This window comes from Stegodyphus dumicola, chromosome 10 (genome assembly GCF_044657685.1).
Source record: "Stegodyphus dumicola isolate Sdum_Otavi_A_Nest chromosome 10, ASM4465768v1".
NCBI classification, from domain to species: domain Eukaryota; kingdom Metazoa; phylum Arthropoda; class Arachnida; order Araneae; family Eresidae; genus Stegodyphus; species Stegodyphus dumicola.
This window is the reverse complement of record NC_140777.1, coordinates 72,727,450-72,741,472: the sequence shown is the minus strand read 5'-3', so window position 1 is coordinate 72,741,472 and position 14,023 is coordinate 72,727,450. Positions and strand designations below refer to the sequence as shown.

Genomic DNA, 14,023 nt, shown 5'->3' with positions numbered 1-14,023 from the left:
TTCTGTATCTGATGAGTAGTTTAAAAAAAAATTAAAAACCATAAATTATGAGGTTGTGTTGCATGAAATCTAAAGTATTATTAATACACTATAAGAAACTAACTTCTTTAAACAATTTTATTAACAAGAAAACAGGATTGGAACAAATACTAAGTGATCTTTTTAAAACGAAATTTCAGTGAATGTTTATTTTTTGAATGGTCTTTTTGTGATGCCATTTTACAAAAATTAAAACGTACAGACGTTAAAGCAAGGCCAACTTATACTCAAGGCCTGCCAGTGTGAAAATATTCTTTTGTGTTTTCGGTTGCCTGCGTGATATTCCTACTGACCGCGAGATGGCGCTACAATTCTGCTACACTTTGCGATGTTTACAGAAATCGGAAAGTACCAAAAACGAATTCTGTTTTGTTATATAAGTTTAAAAACGATTAATCCATAGTAGTCAGAAATTGTTGATTTCTTATTAGTAATTAGAAGGAAAGCATGGAATTTTAAGCTATCTCACCTTTTTTTTTTTTTTTTTCACACATAAACACCAGCTATTTCATCTCGATTTTAATTCCTGCTTTCATCTAGACATGCGCTATTCTGAATTGTACGCATTACAACTATTTTTTCTAATTTAAAGGTAATTCAGAGTATACACCTTATTTTTTAATTATTTATATAGTAAGCAGATCATGCACTATTTCAGTGAAAAATTTTCAAAATATTTCTGTCGGCTGTACTGGGCCAAAAAATAATTTAGTATTCCCTATCAAAGATGTAATTAACATATTAATACACCGTGATCTAAAATTTGTATATTTGTTTCCACGGCATTGGAGTAAAAATATTACTTAAAGAGATTAAATTTTACATACTGAAGAATTTTTTTTAATTATTAAATAACTGTTTTTAGGAAATCTTAAACAATAAAACTTTAAATAATGCAGATTTTGATCTCTGTGCAGTATTTGCATTGCAGATATTCAAAGACATTCTAAAATAATTAGGCAAAAAAGAAAAAAAAAAGTTTTACTGTGGCATAGATTTTGAATGAAACTCAAACCCAAAGTTGCTTTTTTTGACTAATTTTAATATTACACAGGTGTGTTTCTCTTCACTTTCATTTGTATTCTAAATTTCATTGATGTTAACATTAAGAAACTAGTAATTGAATTAAGTGCATTGCAGCAATTACATTAGAAACTTCAATTTTTCAAATGAAAATAATGAAATTTTTGATAAAGCTATTGATCAAATCAATCTGTTTGTTATAAATAAAAGAGACACAGACATCATAAAATATATTTTAACAGCACACAAAAAAATAATAACTCTCATAATCACAATATATATTTAAGAAAACGTTCAGTTCTGTATATCAAGGATAAAATTTGAAAACTTGCAATGCCTGAATATAAATTATATATCCGTCACACATGCCCACAATGCTGAGTAGAATGAGGTATATACACAATTTTAGATACATATGCATTTAAAGTTAGGCAAAAAACAAGCTTATTAAATGCATCACTTAAATATACAGCAGGTAGACATTTTTACACACATACAACATTTATCAGAATGACATGTGTACAAAATTTTATGGCTGGCAGCGTGAGATATTGATATAGTTCATTATCAAGAATAATGTATACACGAAATAAAATTACTGAATTTCACAAAACAATATTATCACTATTAAGCACACATATACATGAGTGCCATCTTGATACATTACCTACATGTAACTACCTGACATAAATCCATGAGTACCATTCCCATTCCATTCCAGATTAATCAGAAGAAAGTTACAAACAAAGTTTTGAAAATAACAGCATTAGATGCACAAAGATTTCAGAATTAAATAAGCAGAATGAGGAATTTCAGAACTCAGTTCAATGAGGTATATACACAATTTTAAACCTATATGCATATAAAGTTACGCAAAAAAACCAAGCTTGTTAAGTACAGCCCTTAAAAACACAGCAGCTAGACATAAAATACCCTTTTTGTTAATAACGAGCCACGTTACAAATAGTGAGCGTAAAACAAAATTGTAGCAGAATGCAAGCGCCACCTAGTGATGAATTTCGCGAAAGCCACTGAAAACTGGGAACCGGAATTTCGTTCAGTCTGTTAGGCCTTGAGTATAAGTTGGCCTTGGTTAAAGATAAGATGAAGAGGAAACATAGAGGGCGCTACTTACTCCTTTCCTAGTGAAAGTAATTAAAAGGCATAATCCTTCTGGGCTGGCGTATGGTACAATTTTAGAGAGGCGGCGTATGAAGTACACCAGTCATTTTTCGAGCCTCTGCTTCATGTTTGAAACTATTTAATCTTATACATGGCATTAATAAGGTGATTTGTCATAGTAAAAATGATATAAGAAAAAGAATAACAGAAAAAAAGGGTACTATTCAGTTTCGAGGGCTGTAAAAAATCGCAAAACTATTGTTGATGCCAATGCTGCCAAAAGTAATTGCGGCAACCCTAATAATTGCTGCAAGAAAGGAAGTATAATAGTAAATAACTATCTAAGATTGATGTTTTAATTTAGATGAAAGGTTCATTTCATATAATACTTTTTTATTATTATAATTTATATGAAGGCTAAACATACTGAATGGAAGCATAAGAGTAAATAACTATTTCAGATCATTATTATAATTTATATAAAAATTGCTAAACATAACTGAATGGATGCCTGCATCGCTATTTCGCTGACTTATCGCTAAAGCATAATTTCATCTAGTTGGTTGTTCAAACGTAATTTTCTATAATGAATGATGCCTTTTCCTTGAAAATATTCTTGTTAAAGTGCAGAATCGCTCACTTATTTGTTTGCCGCTTTTTACAAGGGTAAAAACAATTGGATTTTTGTCAATTTTCTTGTACTTTTTAAGTGAAAATAGGTTGATGTGTACATAGATAAAGTCAAAGGTGTGCGCAGTGCCATTTTTGTGCAATTCTAGGATTTTTTTTTTTAAGTGAAAACAGGTCGATGTGCACATGGATACCGAGTATGTGCAATTCTTAAAAACGCGTCAAGCAGTGGGTGATTCTGCACTTTACCCAAAATTCTATTGCCGACTTTTCGTCATGGGCAATTCCCAAATTGTTAAATCCATAGGATATCAAAAAAGGATTTAAAATAAAAAAAGGATTTAAAAATTAGGCTAGTATTCAATGGCGTCTTAAGAAATATAGAACTATATAAACTTGCAATCTGAAATCAACGCGTACGCTAGATTTGGCGCGCTGTTGAATGGGCGCGTTTGCTAGATTTGGCGCTTGCGCATACATTTTCGCTGCAATATTTTTACGGCCCTCGAAACCGAATAGTACTAAAAAAAGCAGTAAAGAGGGAAACTACGAATTTTTAATTAATTCAAAAAATGGAATGAACTGGAAATGTAATTTAAAGTTAAATAGTATTTTGCATTATTTTCTGTATGAAAATTACAAGATCATAAATGAAATTTACAAATTATAAATATTCCGTACAGACAAGTTCGGTAAGTAATAAATTTCACAAATGAAAAAATTGAAAACATTTTGCTACTTTAATCCTCTTCGGATTGTCTCTGTTCACTGCAGCAGGGTTTGCAAATTTGTACTGTCTTACCCAGATGATTTTTGCAGGTAAACTTAGAACATTCAGAACGTTTTATGATAGTGTAATTATTCTTTATTCTACCGCACTCAGCGCAGCGTCCTTTGATCTTTTTTGCAGGTGGTTCCTCGTCCCTTTCGGCCGTCTTGTCCGCCTTTGTGGTTACCAACCTTTTAATAATAGCTTTGGAATGTGACAGGAGAAATGGCATTTTCAGACAATTCTGAAGATGTGATTTCATCAAAGATGTAGCTAGATTTTAGCAGTGCAAAAAATATTGCCATTGTCCACCTCTTGGTTTTTTGGGCGACAGTGAAATTACTACAAAGTTGGTCTACGGTATCAACTCCGCCTTTACGTTTGTTATGATCCAGGTTTATTTGAGGTTTATTCGTTTCCTGGTCAATTTTGTCATCATCGTGTAAAGTACTGAGCAGTATTACTCACTTAATTTTTTTCGTTGCATATGAAACAATTGTCGTATCCTTTTGAAAACCAAACAGTCAACTGCTGATTTCTCTTGTTTTTGATGGCTGGAATTCATTTGGAATTTCCTTTTTATTTTTGTTAAGTGTGCCCACAAGTGTTATACTTTGGTAAGAAGATATTGAGCTAGCGGGTAGCTCGTATACCAATTATCGGTCGTCAGGTTACGGTTGGAACCTTCGTACGCACCAATTAGCCTTTTGACAATGTCAATACTTGAATTAGAAGCCTCGTAAGGTCCTGGGCATTGATTGCCACAGTAAATTTCAAGCTTCAATGTATAAAACGTTCGTGAGTCAACAACTGCAAAAATTTTCAGACCGTACTTTGCGGGCTTGTTGGGGATGAATTGAATAAAAGAGCATCTCCCACGAAAGGGTTCCAACTTCTCGCCGATTGTGAGTTCGTCACCTGGTGTATAAAAGCTTTGACAGTTCTGATTGAAAGATTCAAATAATTCTCTTAGTGCAGCAAGCTTGTCAGTTTTTTTTTGCACATACCTTGTGCCTTTATCGTTGAATCTAATAACAGCACACAGGTTTCTGAATCGCTTGAGACCCATGACTCCTTGCAAAATTTCAATACCAGTACCGTCTTTTGCCCATGCTTCCTCCGAATTGAGTTTTGACATTTTTTTGCACCCTAATAAGATAAAATTCCTAAAAAGGCTAAAATTTCTGCTCTATTAGTATGATACATGCTTCTTGTTGAGATGTTTTGGAGATCATCTGCAGTCCTGTTACATTTGAGATAAATATTTGTATATTGTACGATAGCATTACTTCGTACTGATTGTGTACTGCATGAACCATTGGTGAAACAGCATCATAGGAGGGGTCTCTAATAGAAGACAATGAAGTGATGCCATCAATTAATTTATGATTTTTGCTGTCAACCAAAAGGTGAAAGTGAGATAAAAAATCAATACCTATAATTTGTTTATTAACATCAGCTATGACAAAAGACCAATCAAATGCTCTTCTGTGCAAAATTCAATTTTAGCAATTTTTGCCCATAAGTCTTAATTTTGGTTCCATTTCAATAATGGTGGAATTGTGGAAATTTCGGCGCCAGTATCGTTTAAAAATTGGGTGGCGCTCTCCTTGTCATGAATAAAAAGATGACACATCTCTACCCCTTGGACCTCTGTTGTCTTCGGGAGTCGGGGATTTAGTTGTCCTGCGGATGAACATTGGTTTTGTTAGGGCAATTGCAAGGATTATTGCATTTGAAAGCCTTATCTCCAAACCTTGAGCAATAATAACATAAACTTTCATTTCTGCTACTACGCCTATTAATAAAATTACTTCTATAGCAAGATCTGGATTGTTGAAATCTCTAGAATAATGTCTTATTCAGTTCCCTAACTTGTAGGGGTAACTCTGAAATCGGCTCATGTAATTTAACTAAAACATTGTCATCTCTAGTGCAAGCTACAGCGATATTCTGATGTGATGCAGATTTTGTTTCCCACTTTTTATCGTTCATTGTCGGCAGTTTGGCTAAATCTTCGCCACTGGTGGATAAAATGCTCGAGATTGACGTTTGTAATCTTTGAAGCCAAAGAGTTTTAATGAAAGCTTTCCTATCTGAAGCTAAATTCTTCATTTTGCAGAACAGCTGTGAAGGTTTTCTATCACCCAATTCCACCTCAGTTAATAATTTTTGGGTCTTTTGCATTTTGGTTTTGGTAAAGATGGAAATTGGTCTGTCTTTAATAGCCACGTACTTGTCGTCCCTTGGGGGATTGATCAAAATGTCCGACACTTGTGATAGTATTTCAGCGGCAATGGAACTTGCGACATATTTGTATTTCGTTTGATCTGTCGTAATTGCAGCATTTCAAAATTGAACTTCCTGTTGGAGAAACCATTTCTTTGGGTCTGGTTTTCAAAATGCTGGGACTTTATTGCTAACTCTAGCAATCAATGTCAAAGTGTCGCTTAAGAGCCAGTACAAACTTACAAAAATTGCAGGGAATTAATCAGAATAAAGAGATTTTTGCATCGGTCATTAGATGTGATTAAAAATGTGTCACACATATTGCAAACATATGTCTACGATTAAAATTGTGTGATATAGTCAGTTAGATATCATTCTTTAAACAACATCAGAAGAAGCTTATTATCTAACTTTGAAATAATTAGTATAACTTTGAAAATTTTCATAAATTTGCTTAATTTTTCATATCTCTATTTCAGTTACAAGTTCAAAATGTTTAACACTTCTTTAACTTACGTAACTCTTGCCTTCATTTTTCATTTTCGATTCTTGAGTAATGTGTCCAATAGTCAACAGTGAATTGCGTTGCATAAAATCTAAAGCATTATTAATACACTATAAAGAATGATCTTCTTTAAACAATTTTATTAATTAGAAAACAGGATTGGAACAATTATCAGACTTTTTTAAAACAAAATCCCAGTGAATGTTTATCTTTCTTGTAATGCCATTTTACGAAAATTAAAATGTACAGACGTTAAAAGATAAGATGAAGAGGAAACATAGAGGATGCCATAATTACACTAGTAAAAAATTGTAGTAAGTGCTTAAGTCTTTGTGAAAAGGCATTTTTTAGTGGAGAATAAAATGTAATAACAAAATAAGTATTTTATATATTAGAAATTAAAGGTATATTGTAATTATCCCTGCAAAAAAAAAAAAAAAAAAAGTGTTGTGAACTCGTTGGTCACTAATTTATAATTAAGCTAATGCACAAAAGGCAACAACCATTTTCAAAACAATGTCATACTAAATATTTCATGAAGAGGGATCAGTTGAAAAAGCAACAATCATTCGTTGTTGATTTTCTTTTTGCTGTTCTATTTATGTATATAGCAATCTGTTTTCACTTCAAAAAACATCAGAGAATTAAACTTGGTTCCATACACTTCTGTGTTGTGCTCTGGTCAAAACGGACATGACCTACACGTATACATGTGTTGGGTTGCCACATAAATAAGTTTTGGCAGTATTGTGGATTGCCATATAATTTTATTTTTCTTCTGGAACATTTTTTCACAATTTTCCCTCCAAGCCTTTAGTATACATTCAAAACAATATCCGTGACTTTTTCTCCAATATACATTAAAATATATTATGATACTTTGGTAGTTACATATTATTCTGTTGACTGTGAAATTGTTACCAGGCAGTAGGATTTAGTGCCAATTGTGAATAAACAGGACATCGTAACACACTGACGTTTTCTCTTTCATTTTATGTAACCCGAACTGATTCTTAATCATTTTATGAACAAGAATATAAATTGTTATTGCTGTATTTTTTCTTCCATTTGGAAAAGAAAAAAAAATTATTTAAATTTTGGACCTGCTTTCTACCGAACAGCAAGTAGTAGATTATTTTCAAAGTTACCAAAAGGTCAAAATAGATGTGTTAATCCATATGATATGTTCATTGGAATATGGCTGACAAAACAATTATAGATTGGAACAGTCACCTGCAGGAAATTTATCCTCAAAGAGTTATGAGCAGAGCATCTGGTAAAATCAGAGGGCCTAACAAAATAATAGAAATAAATGAAAATATTTTTACGTAGTGAGTCAAATACTGATTGTTTATTAGATAAAGCAACATCAGTTCATTCAGAATTTTTCGGGAATGACTGGAGCAATTTTGCTAGGAGCTTTGCCAACTTTCATAATCAATGGAATAATACATAACAACCAAAGAACAGTAAGACCCCGCTTAACGCTGTTTCGGTTTAGCGCTCTTTTATTTCAACCCGGGGATTCCACAAAATCGCTCGCAGCATACGGGGATTCCCCGAAATATTATGCAGCGATAGGTTTCAAGTACATATCCGAAAGAGTGTACTTGTATTTCTTGTTTGGCGCGGTATTGTACAGACATATTTTGAAGGGGTAAATGTGGAAGATGTAATAATTCAAGAAGTCTTTCTAATGATGAGCTCAAGGAATTAACTGAACAAGAAGAAAACAAAAATGTTGACAGCAGTGATTCAGAAGAAGAACAAAAAGAACTTTCGATGGCGTTTGTAAAAAGGAGTTTGTCTACCATAACTGAAATAATGGATCAATTCATTGAAAATGATCCGAATTTTGACAGGAGCTCAAAAGTAAGGTGTGGTGTTAGAGATGCTCTATCCGTTTATGAAGAACTTTTAAGAGAACAACGCAAAAGAAAAAGGCAAACAACATTAGATGCTTTTGTCACAAAAAGGCAGAACACTGAAAACGCGGAAGGCTAACTAAATATGACTGAGAATTTTATTTGTTTTTTTTTTAAGAATATTCGTTTTGTTATTTATATTTTTTTAATTATTATTTTTGCAAGAAATAATAATGTGGTATTAATTTGGGCTTTAAGAAATAAATGTTTGGTTTCATTTTTATTAAAAAAACATACTTTTTAAATTTAATACCTAACCAATTTCCTAGCCATCATCTTCTAACCCCAATATTTACATGTAAAGATAGCCTCGTTTAGCGCTGTTTAGCATTACGCTCTACTTTGATGGAACGTATCCCCCGCGTTAAGCGGGGTCTTACTGTACACAGACACTTGAAATAAGTCCATACGATTAAGCTAGTTCAGATAGAGTGGAAGAAAAAAGTCAAAGTATAAAACAGCATGGTCATGGAATTACAATAAAAAAAATACCATTTATCATGGCCTTTTGGAGCTCAAATCTGTGACCATCTTGAGTGTTAAATAATGATAAAAGCTCTTAGTATAAAATTATTTTTCTTTACTTAGGATACTACAGTTTTAGCTGTTTATAAGTAATGTTTTTTTAATTATGAAAATGTGATTACTTCTAGCATTGAGGCAGTTCAGTATGTTGACCAAATGCTAGAACATTAAAACCTTCATTTTCTGTTGTGTGTACACTGCACAAAAAAAAGGGACAGTTCTATATCTTCCATTCTACTGGGCTGATTGACGAAATTCAACTTGCATTTTTTATGTCTCAAAAGCGCAACTTAGGATATGTATTAGATTTATATATAGGGTTGTTCTAATTGTATTTTGATGCAAAAATTTGACTTTTTCTGAAATAACATGCTCTTTTTTTTTTTTTTTTTTTTTTTTTTTTTTTTTTTTCTATATTTTAATTCTACGACTCAAATTATGCCAAACTGCCAAGTTTTGTAAAAAATCGCACAAATAGTTTTTTAAAAATTAGCTCTCAAAATTTTAGTTCCTCAGTGTTAATTGAATTTGATATAAATTTATTAATATCTTTTTTTTTATTATTATTAAACTTACTTGATTCCTTCTTCCAAAATTGGAAATTTAGGCTTAATCCAAATTAACATATTGGAACGTTTTGAAATTTGCCCCCCCCTTTTTTTTTAAAGCGATAATAACGCTAAATGTAGCTTACTTTGTTAAAATTATTTAAAAATATAAACAATAACTTTTTCCCCTGCTCATCTACAATGAAAAAAAGAAAAGGAAAATATGTTGCTGTAAATTAAGAAGTTTGCCAAGTAAGTTATTCTTGGCGAAAACTAATAAATAAAGATAAATTTTTGAATTCCTCCAAAAATTTTGCAAAATATTTTTAAAAAATTAATATTAAGCATAATTTGAATCGTAGAATCAAAATATGGGCAAAAATTGGCATGTCATTTCAGAAAACATCTGATTTTGTATTGATTAATTCATATAAGTCATGCTTTTGAGACATGAAAAATGCAATTTAAATTTCGTCAATTGGCCTAGTAGAATGGTCTCTTTTTTTTTTTTTTTTTTTTGTGCAATGTACATTTGCATTAATAGCTTGTTGATAATGGTAAAGTACAGTTTAATTTGTTTTGCTTTGAATTTAGTTCTTATGGTGATCTTTCGTGTTATATTTATTATTTTTATTGCTTTGAAGGTTCTTCTTGAATTTTGATTTCTTTAACTGTTTATTGAAGCAACTGTTTTTTTTTTTCCCCCAAGATAAACTGTCATCATACTTAGATGATTCAAAAGCTGAAAAATTAGCAGAACAACTTTTTAAAACTTTTGGTAATGATGCTGAGGCCAGAAGAAAGTCAAAGAAAAGATATAGGGTAAATATAATATAGATCATTATATATTTATTAGAAAAACTAAATGTAAAATAAGATTTTATAATTGCATCGAATGTTTAGTATTTTTTGGGGGGGGTATCTTTTTGTTTTATGTATTAACTCCTAAATTCCAGGGAATAGATTTACACTCAAAATAAGAGTAGTTGGTGAGAGGGCTGCAAAATGAGTGGCAAGAAAAATAAATCGGTAAACAAGCACCCATCTTTTAATCATCTGGAACATAAAATCTGCATTTTTGAAGTAAAGTATAATAGAGGGATACATTTAAAATGCATAAGTTATTTTATTTTTCTGCAAAAGGACATAATATTGTTGTAATATATTATTAGGTATTAAAAACTTACGTGCAAATAATGCTAGATAAAGAAGTTTTAATTTTTTTCAAGGAAAACTTAATTGTAAGCAGTATTTTAAATATTTGATTTTTAAGATAAAAAGGGAAAATTATTGAATAAAAAAGACTTCAGAGGCTATTGCAAATTAAAATTCAAATATTATAACATATACAGTCAAATCCTGCCTAAACAAACTGAATGTAATGAAGAAACCTTTTGGTCCCTACAAGTTTCCTTTATACTTAATGAATTTTATACTGTTTTAACAGGCCTCCAAGAGTATGAAAATTGGATATAACAAACTGCATAGATATCTTCAATTTAATCTTTCTGATTTTTCATATTCTCTCAAGAATTTTTTCAATTTTTAACAAAAAAAAAAAAAAAATTACCAACTATTAAAATCATCCACATATAGGATATTAGGATCCACATTTCACCCACAGGGGTCAGTGTGTTATTTTTCTTTTATCTTCAGCCCCTCTTTTATCTTTGTTCTGAACAAAGGCTATACAATACAGATGTGACACTGAAATCTAGGAAAGCAAGGATACAATAAGCCTATCTTAGGACAACATATGGTATCCATGGCCATTAATTCAAAAAATGTGAATGGGTTCTCCGATTCCATTCAAATTATTTCATTAATCATTACATTACCAGACAGAACTTTATTCAGAGCTGATGCTGTGATGGTAATTCTGAAAATTTTGCTATTCAGGAAAAAAGAAGGGTAAAAATATTTTTACAGGTGCCCCTTGGCGAATTTTGGAGGGGTCACCAAGTTTGTGTAATTCTTGTTATTTTGCCTCTGCGTAGCAGCGATTTTTGCACCAAAAATCGACGCTACTGATATCCTAAAAAACAAGTCAAAGAATGGTGCAAACTCAGTATCCATGTACACATCGACCTATTTCCACTTTAAAAAAAAATCGGAAAATTGTACAAACTTGGCATTGCGCACTCCCTTGACTATGTCCATGTACACATCGATCCATTTTCACTTAAAAAGTCAAAGGAGCAGCCAATAAAAAATATATAATCACAGTAAACTACATTTTAAATCGAACAATGAAATAACATAAAAAAAGAAATTTATCTTAGCACTACACAGAGGAAATATCTACGTACCTTATTTGCAAATTTCTGTGTCTTCAGAGAAACAAAATTCCTTAACAGCATGCAAAAACATGCTAAAATTATCTGAACTAGAATCTGTATACTAACATCATCACATAAATTCATAAAAATAAGAGTTAAAAATATCCTCCGTAGTACTGGTATCCTCCGACGTTTGACCATACTCATTTCCTTCCTACAAACTGGACACTTAAAATGGCTACTGGGTAAACCTTTCCTTACACACCAGTTAATTAATGCATTTTCCCTTTCGCTTCAAATCATACAGAAGCTTCAAATTAATCTTACCACATTCAGCCATTTTACTGTGTAAACTGCAAAATAACAATGTACTTCTTATCGAAAATCCGACACAAGTAAAATCTTCCAAATCTTTTTCCATCATTCAATTTCACCGCAATCACTCAAACAGTTACGTCATAGTAGGATTTCTATAGCATTCACCTACTCAGGTTACCATAAATGAAACAACAATGTAGCGATAATCCAAGGGTTGCCCTTAAATCTACTCTAACCAAAAGAAGTAATCAGTGTTATCAGTTTGCTTTACAGTTGATTCTTCTTTAATGGATTTTCTTTTTTTTTTTTTTTTTTTTAAGTATAAATACTGTCTAAGTTCTAATTTGCGAATAGAGGTTTTGTATTCTTTTGTGTATTTAATTCCGTAGGATTTTGAAAGACATAGGTACTTTTCTGCTGTGGTCTTGCCATGATTTTTTTACTTCCTTGTACGAAGTAAAAAGGAAGTATTGTAATCGCGAAAAGTTTCAGGCAGCATATTTCAACGAAAATATCCATTTTGGCCGCTATCGAATGCAATTTAACGATGTTTTTGCATGATATCTGTACGTAAGGGCAGAATAAAATACTCTTTTGCTTCAAAAAAATTATAAAACTGCTTTAAAATTAATTCTGAAGAAAATTTTTCGTGGCATCTGTACGAACGTACGTACATACGTATCTCGCATAACTCAAAAACGAGTAGGCTCAGAACGTTGAAATTTTGTATATAGGACTGCTATAACATGTAGATGTGCACCTCGTATTTTCATTGCAATCGGCCGCACCAAACATATACTCTCGCACCACTCTGTTACCCTGCTCAGTGATCTCAGTTTCTTTACTCTTATATGTTTGTAAATTGTACATTTTTTGCTTTAAAAATGATTGTATTATGTTGTTTTTATCTTCCGGTTAAGGTTTTTATGTCTTTAGTAAATCTGTATGCAGTATTTTTAGAATTATCAACAATTTTAAAGTTGAGTAAGTGCCCCTAAGCCATTTTTTTATGGTGGCCATTGATGTTTACATTTGAAACAGGAGACTAGTGAATTTGTTGCCAATCTAGAGAAACTTAGCTTCGCAACAACAAAGATAACGCATTCATTTATTATTGCCAATTAAATCGTGCTTAATTCTTTCTGAAATTTTTTCAAGGAAATAAGTGTTTAAGATTTACTTCGTCATTTTTAATGTAGATATTTTGAGTTTTTATGTATTTTTGCCTTCTCGCGAAGTGAGAACTGAATTAATTAAATGATAAATACTCAATCGTCTGTGAAAAACTGTTTCTTTTTTGTTTTGTTTGCTTAATTTCTTTTATACATCACTCTAGCTTTATTATAGTATTTGAATAGAACTTGTGGCAACGATTAGATAATTCTATTCTTTAAATGATATAAATTTTTTTCATTATGAGTTACAATATGAATGAAATTTATAAGTTAACTGTTATATAATTATTGGATTATATAACAAACTTAGTTTCCATTATATAATTATTATATAGGTTAACTGTTATATAATTATTAATACTGTTAAGTGAATCTAATGCCAGAGTGTCGCTGTGGTAAACAAATACTAGAGTGAATTTTAAAGAATGCATTTATTCAATTGTGGTTTATGTGCTGTTGGCAAAGTAGATTTAATTCAATCCAATATATTTAAATGAAATGCAAGAAAAAATGCTTATAATTAAATATTCCGTACAAGGAAGTCATGTTGTGTACACATCAGATTTTTTTCATTTGTGAAAGAAGCCAATGTATGTGGAGACCCAACAAAAGCACCATCTTAAACTATTTGTATAAACAAGAATCATTAAACATACACCTGTTATTACAGTAGTACTGTTGAAATGTATGGCATGTAAATGATGGTAAAGTACCAGGTGGTAATCTTTGTGAAACTTATTAGATCTTTATGTTGGAACCATATGATTGTGTTCTCACTGAGCATTGGAGAAAACATGTAGTTGATGAAATTAGCTTTCTTTTTCATCTCGTCAAAAAAGCAAGACTTTTGCATATTCTTTGACTAAATGCTCTACCATCTGTTTCTGTGTCTGAAAATTCATTCGCATGGGAAGCTGTAAACATTAAGCTTCTGCA

At 31.5% G+C, this 14,023-nt stretch overlaps 1 protein-coding gene across 1 annotated transcript in view; it reads left to right on the top strand.

The window, feature by feature from the left end:
• Positions 1–14,023, top strand: part of Prp3 (pre-mRNA processing factor 3) — a 74,583-nt gene that overhangs the window by 2,623 nt on the left and 57,937 nt on the right. The window contains exon 3 of the mRNA XM_035368494.2: positions 10,025–10,137. Within this exon, the coding sequence (XP_035224385.1) occupies positions 10,025–10,137 (113 nt within the window). The remainder of the gene's footprint in view (positions 1–10,024; positions 10,138–14,023) is intronic.